This window comes from Macrosteles quadrilineatus, unplaced genomic scaffold, assembly GCF_028750875.1.
Source record: "Macrosteles quadrilineatus isolate MER2022 unplaced genomic scaffold, UCM_ALF_1.0 Scaffold_142__1_contigs__length_272657, whole genome shotgun sequence".
NCBI lineage: Eukaryota > Metazoa > Arthropoda > Insecta > Hemiptera > Cicadellidae > Macrosteles > Macrosteles quadrilineatus.
Genome location: NW_026542735.1, coordinates 126,286 through 141,458, shown reverse-complemented (window position 1 = coordinate 141,458; position 15,173 = coordinate 126,286). Strand labels below are relative to the sequence as shown.

General features: G+C 36.1%; 2 protein-coding genes across 2 annotated transcripts; both read right to left on the bottom strand.

The window, feature by feature from the left end:
* Positions 1–1,715: 1,715 nt before the first annotated feature.
* Positions 1,716–5,574, bottom strand: LOC128982161 (uncharacterized). Its single transcript, XM_054401219.1, has 2 exons — positions 5,469–5,574; positions 1,716–2,844 (listed from the first exon to the last, which is right to left on the bottom strand). The coding sequence occupies exons 1-2, from the start codon at positions 5,520–5,522 to the stop codon at positions 1,825–1,827; spliced, it is 1,074 nt and encodes a 357-aa protein (XP_054257194.1). The 5' UTR covers positions 5,523–5,574; the 3' UTR covers positions 1,716–1,824.
* Positions 5,575–8,928: 3,354 nt separating this feature from the next.
* Positions 8,929–11,178, bottom strand: LOC128982162 (uncharacterized). Its single transcript, XM_054401220.1, has 2 exons — positions 11,087–11,178; positions 8,929–9,832 (listed from the first exon to the last, which is right to left on the bottom strand). The coding sequence occupies exons 1-2, from the start codon at positions 11,132–11,134 to the stop codon at positions 9,005–9,007; spliced, it is 876 nt and encodes a 291-aa protein (XP_054257195.1). The 5' UTR covers positions 11,135–11,178; the 3' UTR covers positions 8,929–9,004.
* Between the last annotated feature and the right edge of the window lie 3,995 nt (positions 11,179–15,173).

Below are 15,173 nucleotides of genomic sequence, written 5' to 3'. Positions count from 1 at the left end.
GATACATTAATCTAACTGCCACAGATGGTTCCCACACACCACACTGCCAGCCTTTACTCCCTTCTACACCACTTCCAACGTTGTGGACCTGTTTCCCTCCCTTCCCATCGCATTTTAGGATTGCAGATATATTAATCTAACTGCCACAGACAGGTCTCACACTCCGGACTGTTCACCTTTACTACTTCCTTCACCACTTCCTACATACATATATCCTTCCTACACCATTTTAGGATTGCAGGTACATTAATGAAACTTCCACAGACGGTTCCCACACTCAGCACTTCTTGCCTTTACTACTTCCTTCACCACTTCCTACTTCTTGGACCTGTTTCCCCTCCCTTCCCATAACATTTTAGTAGTGCAGATTCATTAATGTATAACTGCCACAAACGTTTCCCACACTCCGCACTTCTCGCCCTTACTACTTCCTTCACAAATCGTCGTTGACCTTTTTAAGTTTGCCATTTATGAGATGGATCCATGAATGTGATTCACAGAAGAATTGTTTAAGATAAAATGTTGTTTGTTATAACCTTATTTAGCTACGTAAATCAAATCTGTTAAATACTGTACATAAGAAAGTATGCTTTATCCATGACTGTACCTATACGATCACGTTTCCAAATTGCGACTTAAACGTAAACCTAAGACATTCTCTGTATTCATGGTGGAAGGAATATACATAATCGTGCTACTCCCGTCATATGCTGACGTCACTCAGATTGCAAACACCATTTTACTATTTAGAAAAATTATGAAAACAATAACAATCAAATCAAAACAAATATATACTTATATGGCAATACAATCAGCTGATTTTTTGATTGCAATCTGGGTGACGTCAGCATATCATGGGAATAGCACACCTATGTATTTTCCGTCCACCATGCTCTGAACTATTTGATCAGTTATCATCATCCAGATTTTTTTTCCTTTGTACTGTGTTTAGGCCGTGGCTTGACTTTAACATATGCTATAATTCTTTATTTTGTTTAAATTTACGTCGTTATTTTGTAACCATCATGGCAACCCATAATGCCAATGTTAAAATTTAAAATCTTTGAGTTACTTTAAAATAATATAATCATTATCAAAAATTTAAATTGTTTATGTAAAAACCATCCATACATTTAACAAAACAACCTTGGTAAGTTTGGCTAAAATATGTTCAGCCGTTATTGAGATTAAGTTATATAAAGATTGCATTGAAGTTGATCCCAAAGAGCTTCGCTTCGCTCCGCTCAATTATACTGTAGTATTTTTATTTTATAGTAGTATGGATCATGCTTACCGGAAACTAAAAAGTTGACTTATTATAAAATATAAATATAGTATCTTTTATGTTCCTATCGACTACTACAATTTGAAAACTAATGTAGACAATAGAATTTCAATAATAGCTCACTTGTTAGTATGCTTTCTTTAATCAATTTAAGTAAAAAAATTAAAACTGTGCATTTGACTGATTTAAGGAATTAATAGTGGATGCTATTTCTAGCTATCACATTATTAACATGCCATTTCTATTAAAGTGAGCCGTTAATTTTCAAAACCTACTTCTAAGTACTGTGTTGAAATTATAATCTTTTCAAACTGGTTGTAAGTTATTTCTTCTTCAAGATTGTATTTGTATTAAACTGGTTGTATTTGATTATTTTGTTAATTTAAGGTGGGTGGATGATAAAGCTAGGAGAGTGAAAAGAGGATAACAGTTTTGAGAGAGGAACACGTAATATTTATTGTGACCAAGAGTGATTCTTTTGTTACAATGAAATATCAAATTTCATTTTCATCGTGTGATCGTGTTGCAACTGTTTTGACTTAGTGTCCGCAGCAACCGGTGTATCCACCACAGGCGGGGGCACCGTAGTAACCACCGTCAACGTAGGCGGGGGCAGCAGCGTAGCCAGCGTAGGCGGGGGCAGCAGCGTAGCCAGCGTAGGCGGGGGCAGCAGCGTAGGCGGGGGCAGCGGCGTAGACATCAGCGTAGTCACCAGCATAGGCACCGTAGGCGGGGGCAGCAGCGTAAGCAGCGTAGTCACCGTAGGCGGGGGCAGCAGCAGCGTAGGCACCGTAGGCGGGGGCAGAGTAGCCAGTAGCCTTCAGGCACTTGTAGGGAGGAAGCTGAACGCAGGACTTCTTGATCTCAGGCTGGATCACGGTCTTGGCTCCGGTCTTGGTGATGGATCCCTGGTAGTCCTGGCAGACGGTGCTGGTCAAGGGGGTCTCGATGACCTTGTTCTGGGTGCACACCTTCTTGGCGCAGGCAGTCTTCTGGGCGACGGTGGTCAACAGGTTGCTTTGGGCCTTGACGGTCTTCTTGCACAGAGGAGCGCTGGTGCAGGTGGTCTCGACGATGGGGATCTGGATGATGTACTCGCTGGTGGTGCAGGTCTTCTTGCACAGAGGGGTCTGCTGGGTAACGATGTCGGTGGTGGGGACCTTGACGGTGGTGATCTGGTCAGCGCACTGCTGGGAGACGGAGGTGGCGGGGATCACCTTACGGTCGACGGCGACGGAGTTGTAGCACTTCTTGGAGTAGGTGGGGACGGAGTATTGGTAGGGGACGGTGACGGCCTTGTTGACAACGGTGTTCTTCTCGACGACGGGTCCAGCGCAACATCCCTCCGCGTAGGCAGGGTAGGCAGCACCGTAACCGGCAGCACCGTAGCCAGCATCGTAACCGGCAAGACCGGCAAGACCGTAGCCAGCACCGTAGACAGCACCGTAGTTGGCACCGTAACCGGCAAGACCGTAGGCGGCATCACCGTAGTAGCCATCGTAGGCAGCAGGGCCTCCAATGATGCCACCGTCGTAGCAACCGCAGGAAGCGGAGGACACCTGCAAAAGAGTTTCACGTTAATTTGATTTCATTATTACAGACAATAAATCACAACTACACAAATGTGGTTGATATTATTTCCCCCAAAAGCTTTACCCGAAAACCAAGAGTGTCAATGTGGAAAGGAATGTTTCAACATGCTACTGTAGAATGATGTTCCCTTAATGGATATAACATTGACCCAAGATGTTTTATTATTTATTTTATAACTGCAAAAAGGTTCTTGGCCCAACACAACTCAAGTGTATTATCAAAATTTTGTCTACATAATTTTTGTATTGTATGTATATTCTTTTCATAATCTATAAGTATAAAAGAGGATGTTTGTGTACTTGTTTGGCAGTGATAAACTCAGACACCGCTGAACCGATTGCCACGAAACTTGGTACATACGTGTAGAATTTCATGGAATAGGTTTATACACCATCAATTTCGTGATCCGTCCAATCGGCTCCGCCCCAGTGGCTCTGGAGTTTCCCATGATAACCTTATGAGAAATGGAATTAATGAATCTTAACAGCTGTTTCAATTAAACAAGTTGGTTCTGTTCTATGATGTTCAATACCATTAAAGTTACAAGGATTACTAACAGGGTGCAGCACTATTATTTCTTTTACATTTATGACAACAGCTAATTTGCAACTAAAAGGTGAGTGAGCGTAGCGAACGAACTTCAAACTGGAGGCGAGTTAGCGTAGCAAACAAGCTAACCTGAAGGCAAGTGAGCGTAGCGAACGAGCTAACCTGAAGGCAAGTGAGCGCAGCGAACGAGCTCCAACCTAAAGGTGAGTGAGCGTAGCGAACGAGCTCCAACCTAAAGGTGAGTGAGCTTAGCGAACAAATTTCAACCAGGACGTGATTGAGCCATGCGAACAAGATCATCTTGAAATTTAAACGTAACGTTACTTAAATTATAAATAGTCAAAGCCAAGACAACGTCTGCCGGGTTCAGCTAGTACCTTTTAAAAGTATACATGTCAGATAACAGTATTTAGTATTTTTAACTGCAAACTCTTAACCAATACTTATTGCAATTAGATTCACCATAACCACCACCACCATGTGTTCACCATGTGTTTGTTATCATGATCATCATTTGAGATGGGGACGCCACCTATGTGCGTCCCAAATATGAGTCAATGTTTAGTGTAGAATGGATGCCTTGTAGCTTTGTTAAGCTGACTAAGACCAACTGTGCCATTAGTAAGGATCATTTATTAAAAACCAGATGATCAAGAACAGCTGTTAGTTTGTTGCAAAGTAATTTGTGCAGTTTTGTATAATCAGGTACCCTGATACCTAAGTGGAAGACATTGTCTGTGGTATTCTACTAATCAATTTAACAATTAACTACTATATGTAGTCAATGCTACTAAAAGATAATGGTTTGGATCAAATAGGTCATAACTAACATTGAGGTTCCAGGCACTACAACAGTTTACTACAACTTGACACATTTTACAAACATCAGCAAGGAGTTATTGGAATAAGCATCAAACAATCAATTGTAGTTGTCAAAACATTTGGAATCTCACTGAATGGTCATCAGTTGAATTGCTACAATGTCCGTTTATTGATAAACTATATTATAGGTTGAATTATAAATTTAAATGTTAAAATAGGAGATATATAAAAATTAAGGGATTTGTTTGAAGTCAAATTGTTCTCATGCACTAACAATAATTTGAAGCTACATTCCCGTAAGTGTACCAAATATATTTTATATTTGAGCAATATTTTTTTTATATTTATTCATAGATTAATGTCCAACAAAAATTGACTTTTTCATATTGTTTAATATATGTGAATTCAGAGGACCACCACAACCAGGGTTTGAAGACTTTCTCATTATAAAACAAAATTTACTTTATGAATCACATTCTGGTTATAAAAAAAAAAAAAAAAATAGGGGTTGTCATTCAAATTAAAAACTGGACCATTTATTTTATACTGCTTAAAATTGTTACTACCGTAATAGCCCAGCCTGAAGAGTTTTACGCGTGGTTAGCTATTTTTACGATATTTTTAATTATTGGAACAAGAATATTTTCATTTATTCACATAAAAAATTATATTCAAAAAGTAAATTATTGTATCACTTTTTTAATACCAAGCATTTCATATTTTGTTAAGTGTGAAAAAGTGTATACTGTACACTAGTACATACTTTTCAATACAAAAATAACATCATAGCAGTGTAATTTAAAAGCACAGTTTGCATTTTCATACATATGTTTATACTCATTGCTCTACGTTCATACTCTATGTAAACATCTTTAACCTACCCAAAAAAAATTACCTGGGCAAAGGCGAGGGCCACTATGATCAATCGGATATTGCAGCCAGTGGCAGTGTTATATGTTTATACTATATGAAATACATCTTCCTCTATGGCCTAACCTAAAAGTATTTACCCAGGCAAAGGCGAGGGTCACTTCTTTCTATCAATCGGATGTTGTAGCCAGTGGCAGTGCTATATGTTTATACTATATGAAATACATCTTCCTCTATGGCCTAACCTAAAATATTTACCCGGACAAAGGCGAGGGCCAGCGTTCAATCAGATAATGTTTATACTATATGAAATACATCTTCCTCTATGGCCTAACCTAAAAGTATTTACCTGGGCGAAGGCGATGGCCACAGCGACCACAGCGATAGAACGGATGAGGGCCATGTTGAGTGAGGTTGGCAGATGATACAAGGGATGAGCATGGAGAGTATATATACCCGCGCAATCAAATGTTGATTGCTGTCCGGCTGATAGGGCAGGTACCGTCAAGGATGTTCGCACCGATCAAACGGCGATAGGCCGATAACTCATCTCGCAATCACTAGCGCAACTAAGTAGTAGCAAATCATTTACCGATTATTGATACGTATCGATTATTGGGGTTGTTTTGATTAGATCAGTGTTAAAAAAAATGTTAAAACCACTTTTCCTTGTACATGAAATAAACCGTTGGTTATATTGGACGTATAAAATATCTTTGACAAAATACCGAGTTAGTATTCACCTTTAAGATTGAAGGTCGTTGGTTCAAATCCAGTCAGAGACCATTTCTCATAGGTCAATAAATTGATGATGCTTTCTAACAAAAATGACTGTTTCCTTTGAAGAAAAAATACTGATGTCGTATATAAATTACAAATGAACAAACACCTACAACATACATACATCCAATTCTACGCTCCAATCATCATCATGTCTAATATAGGGCCATGCTAATTAATGGGTATTTAATCCACAATCAATATGTGTTGGCTTTGAAATTATGGGTCCAGCCAAATATGTTAAAAATAATTTGACTTCTTTGGTGCTTTGAGACTAAATTAAAGGTGGGTAAATTAAAGGAATTAACCCTTGGTGTAGGGGCCTACTTAATTTACATCTACGCTTGACAAATATACGATATTGTTCATAGTTTAAATAAATGACAGAATGTAACTCGTCGATTTCTTCTATGCACTCGAATTAATTCTACTTAATATTACGAATGGGATATTTGTTTCCCTTTTGTAATCTTGTCCCTTTTAGTTGAGACGTTTTAATAATTCAATAAGTTTACTTACAATTATACATTGAAATGTTGAAAAAGTTACTTTACATAACACTTACTGTAGTCTCGTCTTGCTCTGATTTTAAACATGCCACATTTAATGTCTTTGTAGACGAATTTTGTTTCGGGATCATAACACAAAGTGAGCAATTTCTAATTTCAACTCAATGTAAATTGAATAATCAGTCCTAGCACGATACTAGTGTAGTACCTAGAAACTGTTTAGTTTTAAAAGTGTGTACAGTATAAAAAATTGCCAAATAACTAATACAGTAGTGTAATTACAATTAAATAGCCATGTTATATTGACAAATCTATTCAAGAAAACGTCCCTCAACGAATATTAATTTAGTTTTTGTTGTTACTCGTTTTTCATTTAGTTCCTACGTTCAAAAAAAAGGTTATTGATTTGTGTGATAAGTTATATGTACATATCAATAACATTAAAAATTCATTACAAACATTCAAAATATTGTCAAATTCTTTTGTGAGAATCTACTAGTTAAAGAATGGATTGTTCACCAAGTGTTATATAAAACATAGTTATCTAGTAAAACTAATTTTGTATTCGATTAAATATTTGGGTATCAGTTACCAGACATCAGCTACTAAATCAGTATACAATTTCCATTGACGTAGCTTAATATTTCCTAACCAGATAATTTTTTCACTTAAATTGTATTCTTGAACGCATAACATGTCTTTTCGATTTTCAGTCCAGGATTAAAAATTTAAGACTGTTAATACTACTTAGAGAAGATTACAGTACCTTTTTATAAACTTAAGGACAGTAAAATAGATTGCAATTAGCAATCTATAGTTTTGTCTACTAGGTCTCATTATGGGGAGACCTCGAATATTGGGAAAGACCAAATTATTCTATATCGACTCCAATCAACAATTTACGAGTGAATTATGAGAAAAATTTATTTGGATATTCGTAGCATCTTTATAACGAGTAACAAAATTATCTATTAGTTAACACTGGGGTTATATTTTTAACTATATATAGTAGAAACACGTATAATAAGTTCATTCATGAACAGTGTTCAAGAAAAAAACTCTAAGTAAATTTGAGCATAGGATATTTTCGTGTGACTGGCATAGAGGACTTAGATTTGCTTGATTATGAATATTTCATGCTGTCGTTCCAATACGATGACCTTATTTACTAAATATTGGTTGAAAATGTAAACCCATATTGTGGAAATGTTATTGATTTTACACTAACTTTTCCAGAATATTTTTAAACCATATCATAAATAACACGACCGTAGACAGTACTTGGTTACTAACGCGAATCTAGTAAAGTACATTACTATTTAAGTATAAGTAGTTTTTACTCATCCTACTTGAGCAGATTCAATGTCAAAACATAAAATCGATAAATATATCATTAATATATAGCATAAATGTACGTTAGTTGCGTTGAAGTCGATATAAAATATTGAATAACATACAATATTTATTTATGTTATTCATTTTTGCAGTGAGTACTTCACTTGATAAAAAATAAAATCGGTTACTTTAATGTATTGCACTAAGCAAATGTTATCTGAATTTCAACTCTTTAACTCACACAGATAAAACAAATAATCTTCTGTTAATTAATGTCGTTTAATTTAAAGAGAAATTATTCTACTTTAAAATTCTTTAGACTCTATGTTCTTTGAACAAAAACTATTCCACAAGCAATATGACTGAGTTAGTCTTTTGTTTGAAATTATCAGATAACTAGATTATGTACTCGGTTTTGTCATAACAATCTAGTCTAACTCGAGCTATCTTTGTTAGACTGTCTGGAATTTAAAAATAGTCACCAAGTCGCTTTGTGAGCGAACGTAGCGAGAGATTAAAATTGTTAGGTTGATTCAAATGCCGGTTTTCCTTATGGTGAGAGGGGCACGGTTTTTGTTTAAGAGTTTGTAAAAGTGTTTGTAAGAGCATGAGCGTTGACAAAGCAAGAGTTTTCATTTTATAGTTCGTACAAAAAAAGGCGAAGATGAATTTCATTTTAGCTTTAGTTTGGCGTAAACATATGGATACAGGACGAAGAGAAATTAAATTTTGTAATTCTTTTGTTGTTATTTTTCTTTTTTTATCCTAGTTTCTACTGTACATTGATTGAGTCATGTTCCCTAATGTTACTTACAATTCAGAAAAATCCAAGTATTCGATAGTTGATAGTTAAATAAGCCTCTTAACATTGCCAGAGTGTTATTGCTTACCACGTGAAATCAATGTAACAGTTATGGAGCTTAAAACAATTATAAATAAGTCTTGTTTCTGTTATACATGATCAATTTCAAGATGGATAAGTCACTAAGACCATAATATGATTGGATGGTGTATAATAAGGTAAGACACCTTGGGTGGCTTTGTTACTTTTTAACAATAATCAGCTGTAATCAGCTGACAATTGTTAGAATAGCTGATAATTGTAATCAGCTGTTTCATTAGACAGGATTTAAAGCCATAAGACTAAATTAGGAGACACAAGGAAACTGTAAAGTAAAAGAGGTGTTTACATCAACAATTAATTTATATTTTTCAAAAATAATTCCCAAAATTTGGTTCAGTCTTGTGAAATGATTGTTACTTAGCAGCCGCAACCGCAGGGAGCAGCAGCGGGGTAGACAGCGTCGGCGTAGGCACCGTCGTAGGCACCGGAGTAGTAGGAAGCGCCGGGGTAGTAAGAGTCGGCGGCGTAAGAGGCACCGGGGTAGTAAGAATCGGCGGGGTAAGAAGCGCCGGGGTAGTAAGAAGCAGCGGGGTAGGCGGCGTCAGCGTAGGCACCGTAGGCGGGGGCAGAGTAGCCAGTGGGCTTCAGGCACTTGTAGGGAGGAAGCTGAACGCAGGACTTCTTGATCTCAGGCTGGATAACGGTCTTGCAACCAGTCTTGCAGATAGATCCCTGGTAGTCCTGGCAGACAGTGCTGGTCAAGGGGGTCTCGATGACCTTGTTCTGGGTGCAAACCTGCTTGGCGCAGGAAGTCTTTCTGGCGCAAGTGGTCAAAAGGTTGTCCTGGGTCTTGACGGTCTTCTTGCACAGAGGAGTGCTGGTGCAGGTGGTCTCGACGATGGGGATCTGGATGATGTACTCGCTGGTGGTGCAGGTCTTCTTGCACAGAGGGGTCTGCTGGACCTCGATGTCAGTAGTGGGGACCTTGACGATAGTTTGGGAGGTCTCGCAGACGGGGCAAGTCTCGTAGGTGGAAGGGATGACTTTCTTGTCGACACCGGCGGGCTGCTGGTAGCACTTCTTGGAGTAGGTGGGGACCTGGTAGGTGTAGGGGACGTTGACGGCCTTGTTGACGACGGTGTTCTTCTCGACGACGGGGCCGGGGCAGCAGCCCACGGTGTAGGCGGGTTCGCAGCTGGGGACGGGGTCGCAGCCACAGCCGTCGTAGTAGTGAGCGGCGGCGGCCTGCAAAAACAATACTTCGTCAAAACAAAGATCATTGAAATTTTAAAGAATTCAACTACATCACGGGTTTTCTGTTCACGTTACGAACTAATACTAGAACTGTGCTGCTTCGGTCTCAACTTACAGCTCCATTTAAAATCACATTTTCCTATTGTTACTGAGTCAAGTATTGTACCAGTAGCCAAGTCGTTTTATGTTACAAATAAACTCTTCTTTATGCTGAATGTAGTGATATTTTCGCTTCTCCATCTCATCGGCGAGTAATAACTCAAGGAAACGTAGTAGTTGTGAATTGACGCTTATTTAATATTTTAATCAATTTATTCAGTTTTACATTGCTAACTCTAATAAGTTGCTTTATTTCCAACATACCTAATAGTTTCCAGAATAGAAGGCTAATGACCTAAGCTGGTAACTCATAAACTCCGAAACACTTCTCCAAGTCGTAATTCAATGGGGTTTTAATAGTTTAATTATTTTATGACGTTTTAATTTGAAACATGGTTTGTTTCCAACCCTTTTTATCCATTGGAGATCAAAAATATATTTTATTCAAAAATACTAATTTTGGGGCGTTCTTATACATCATAATACAAATCTTGGTCTCATTTTGGGTATCTAAGAGTTATATTTGTGTATAAAAAATCAGCTTCACTGTTTGAAAATTTCAAAAAGTAATGAATAATCAAATTACAGTATCCTACATAATTCAAACCAAAGCCATTGTGTTTAAGGGGGTTTTCAATTCAAGAAATATGCATTCAAAGATCAAAACATGGATTAACTACTTATTTAAATAATTTAATGAAAATTACTCTTTACGTTGGTATATTTTAACAATAATGTCACGAATTTCCGTCTCAGTATTGTCCAAGCATAATTGTGTGTCTAACCCGGATGAGGCAACAGTTCGGCGTAGTGGCAATATTTGCTGTTTCTGCTCAATTCAAGGTTATAGGGTCACCAATATGCTTGCCAAGCAGGAAACCGATATATGAACGAAGATCAAAATCGTCTCGACTAAACATAACTTTTACTTTAATGTTGATATTTTCAACGAAACCAAAAAGTACTCGTCAAAAATTTAAATACAGTTATGTTCCCTAAAGGGGATGAACGATTTGGAATTTTGAACTTTGAAATGTTTTAAGTTAAAAATGGATAGCGAAATAAAATGTTGAAACGTCAAATGAGTGTGAAAACTTTAAACATCTGTAATATTTCAAACTTTCCCGAACTCAAAATGGCGCTTACCTGGATGGCGACGGCGACGAAGAGGGCGACGAATCCGTTGGAGACCATTTTGGACTGTTGGGAGTGAATGTGATTTTCCCGGCAAAAAGTGAGTATTTATAAGGGAATGAATGAACCCGCGGCCTCCCTGATGCCAGTGATAGAGCAGACCCAAGGTCGGAATCCGCCTTGCGGGCGTTCATCTTTGCTACAATTGTCTTCGTGACTTTTTTTAAATAAATTCCCTCTCCTTATTTTCCGTATAGAAATTTCCCCAAAGGATTTTATCGGGGATAGTTTTTTCCCATTGGAAAATTTCCATCTCATCCCACCATCGTTGTAATTTTTGCTTTTTTGAATTTTATTTTTTAACAATTTATTTTATTTTTTTATCAATTTTTGGGCGTTGACCTGCCCCAATGCTTGGTACAGAGTGTATGAACCCTAGAATGTCGGTATCGAAGCTGAGGTTGAGCGTGACCGATAGCCGATCTTCCCTATCTGAAGGTGAACAGGTGGGTGACATTGATGTGCGATTTTGATTGCAAACGTACGATTATGTAATTGGACGATGGACGTGTAAACGGTCAAGAATAGTACGAAGAGTAAATTTGTGGTTAAGCCAATGGAGTTTTGGATTTTTAACCAAAATTATTTCGTCTTAGTAATTTTTTGAGTTATCGATAAATTTATGGGTGAAATTTAGATTTCTAAGAATTATTTAAAATAGCTATGATTCATTTAGATTCGAAAATGGAATCTTTACATTTTTGTAGAGGGCAATCCAAACACGTATTCAATAAAATCGACCTTGACTAAAAGTAGCATGAATAGCCGAAATCACTTCGACTTTTATCATTTCAGGATTGAACTAGCCACCTTGTAATCTGAAATGTTCATAGTTCAATAATGTATGGATGGAGATTGAACGCATACGATCACGAAATGAACACAAGAGCATCGTACGTTCAAACGACAATACCTATGATAAAGAAGTAGAATTTATTAAAATACATTGTTCTACCAATTCACAACGTCAGATTAAATAGCAAAACGAATCGTGAAGTGAAAGAAGTAAAGTGGGCATGAAAATTCATATTTAATAATTTTAAATATCAATATTATTTTGAATGCATTTGAGAAATCAATTAACTGTAATCTATAACTCACCTGAGTTAAAAAAATAAACTAGTCTACGAAATACTATCATTTAGAGAATAGAAGAGTAATTTCACAGAGTTTTGCTGTATTTTGGTTTGAATTATCATAAAACTATAATTATAGTACTTATTAAATCCCTCGCGTGATTAAAATCGACTTAATACAGTCTAGAAGAAAAGTGTTTGAGGGATTCTTCGAGGAAGGCAACTTGGTAGACTTCGTTCTTTTCACGTAGACTCACACCTAACTCATGGGTCTAAAATGTAAAGCAATTCTATATACTTAATACAATAAGGATTTTCTCTGTAACATCCTTTTCCAACCGTCCTTCTTAACTGATTTTTACGTATGAAGGGTTATTTAAAAAAATATTATCTAGCGGATGGACAAATGGTAACAAAAGAGGTAGGCCTAATTTAATTTTGTTTTTCGCTAACCTAGCGTTTGATTTATTTCTTGAATTCGCTTTCAAATATTCAGGGATGCTGATAAACTTCCTTTATAACTGGTTGTATATTCATTTTATGAACAGAAAGTGATCTATTTTATCCCTTATACTGTATTAGTGTGATTTAATTTATAAAGAACTTTAAAAGAGAAGACCAACTTACTTTCAAAACCCTACATAAAGTTGAAGTCAATAGATCCAAAATAATCTAACAACATACCGTAGTGTAGCAATAAAATGAATCACTTGATAGTGATATTTCGTAATATAAAGATGTTTTATGCTAATTCTTCAATTTCAGCCAATCATCTTTACCTATAACCTACTTAAATTCCAAAGTAGATCATGAGCAAAGATCTACCAAGAATCTTACTACTTATCTTAAACTAAACATAGCCTTCTTACTAAATAACTCAATGTACACGATGTAAATAAAGAACAATTACCCCTTTCAAGTAAAATAAACCAACAGATATTAATTGTATTGAGCAGCTGTTTCATACAATTATTTAAACTAGAGGTCGTCCAGTGGTCGAAAACTCGACCAAAATATGTAATGTACAGTCTTCTTCATTTTCACCACACACTGTAAATAAATAAAACATGTGATTGGAATTTCTTCCATTTGATTTGATTTTATATTATATTTATATTTCATTGTTATTTCATCGCCAGCATAGCAACCCATAAGGCCCATGTTTTTTTTTTTAATTTAAATGATTTTGTGTGCTTATTTTAATTTATAAATGGATTCTGCACATCTACAGGAAAATAGCTTTCTAACAATATGCGTAGATTTTTCCTGCGATGTACATGAGCTGAGAAAAAAGGTTTTAAACAAAAATGCTTGCCTTAATATATAGATTGTATAAACTTCGAAAGCATGTAAGGCGCATACCTTTGGAAATCGGCCTTTGGGGCAGGCCCTTTAAGAAATTTGTTCATACCAATACTTTTCTGGAAATCCCCTCACTCTGAACTTCATTTTGATGTGCCATAATCCTGTATTTTTATTTGGTTGATGGCCTTAAATAATTGCTGCAAATTTTGACTTTATCACACTAATAATATTATAGAGTATTAGGATCATATATTTATATGTAAGTCGTGGCTGTATTTGTATGCTATTAGCATACTATTCAACATACTCCCTTTAACATGTGCTACCCCATTAAACTAGCTGAGAACAATTAACGTATGTTTGCTTGCTCTTTTATACTATAAAGAGCAATATGGTGTTATTCACATAAGAGAAAAACATTTAATCAACAAAAGCACACTTCAACTTGAAACTACCAAGGACACGAAAATACGAAAAAATAGGGTTTCGATTTTCCAATAGGATGAAAATATCCTTTGGAGTTGGTATTGATATTTAATTGGTAAAAACAATTCAATGCAAAAATCGTAACAGACTAATTAATATTGACTAGGGCCAGGTTAATGTACAAAATTCGAGTGATATTGCCCAAGAACATTATTTTGCAAAAATTTAAATATTTAGAAAATTAACCTTGTTCAGTTTAACAGTAATCTTATAAACCTTTTTACATTTAAATAGAAATCATCTCTTTACAATATTCGTAAGATTTGTGATTTTAACAAAAAACTAATAACACAACAGTTTGGCCATGACCATTAGTGTTTTTGTGAACTGCCATATTTAAAGCTATCTTTCTTTGGAACATTGCTTTAACTCAATATAATAGGTATAAGCAGTGAACATACTTTACTACGATACATTCGAAAAAGATTTCCTGGGATCTTTGCAGTGGACATAATTTAATAAGATACATTGGAGAAAGATTTCCTGGTATCTTTCCAGTGAACATAATTTAATAAGATACATTGGAGAAAGATTTCCTGGGATCTTTCCAGCTACATAAAATATCTATATGCTTATAGTTTCAATTATGTACAGATCAAAATAAAATCCTTCAGTCTCACTCTGCACAGTAATTAAAAGTATTTTTACATGTTATGTCTTAAAAATACGCTATCCATAAAAGGTATAAAGGGAAAATACGGCAACACTATATATGGCTAAGGGCATGTTTCAGCATAATTTTTCTCATAATTATTCAAATAGTTTTTTCACCTTTTAAAGGATTATTATTTTTGTTGTGATTGTGCACAAGAAAACCCATATAAATCCCGTAAACCTTTCCTATCTAGGTATTTTTACACCGCCGAAAATTATATACTAAATTTTTTCACACTTTATTCGTGATCCAAAAACAAATCGGGACCAAAATCAATAATTTTTTGCAAGGTATATTGATCACAGGTAACTTATAACGTTTTACTAAGATTCAAGTGATATTTTTTCACGATCTCGTACACGGACACGGCACGGAGGCATGTTTATCCCAGTATCAGGTGTGTTTGGACAACACGGCATACAATGTTCTGCTATCAGCTGGATCGACCTAGACGTGAGATGTGCTCGAATTCGAGCGATAGAGGAGATAAGAGCCGGTATATAGTGTCCGGCGAAGG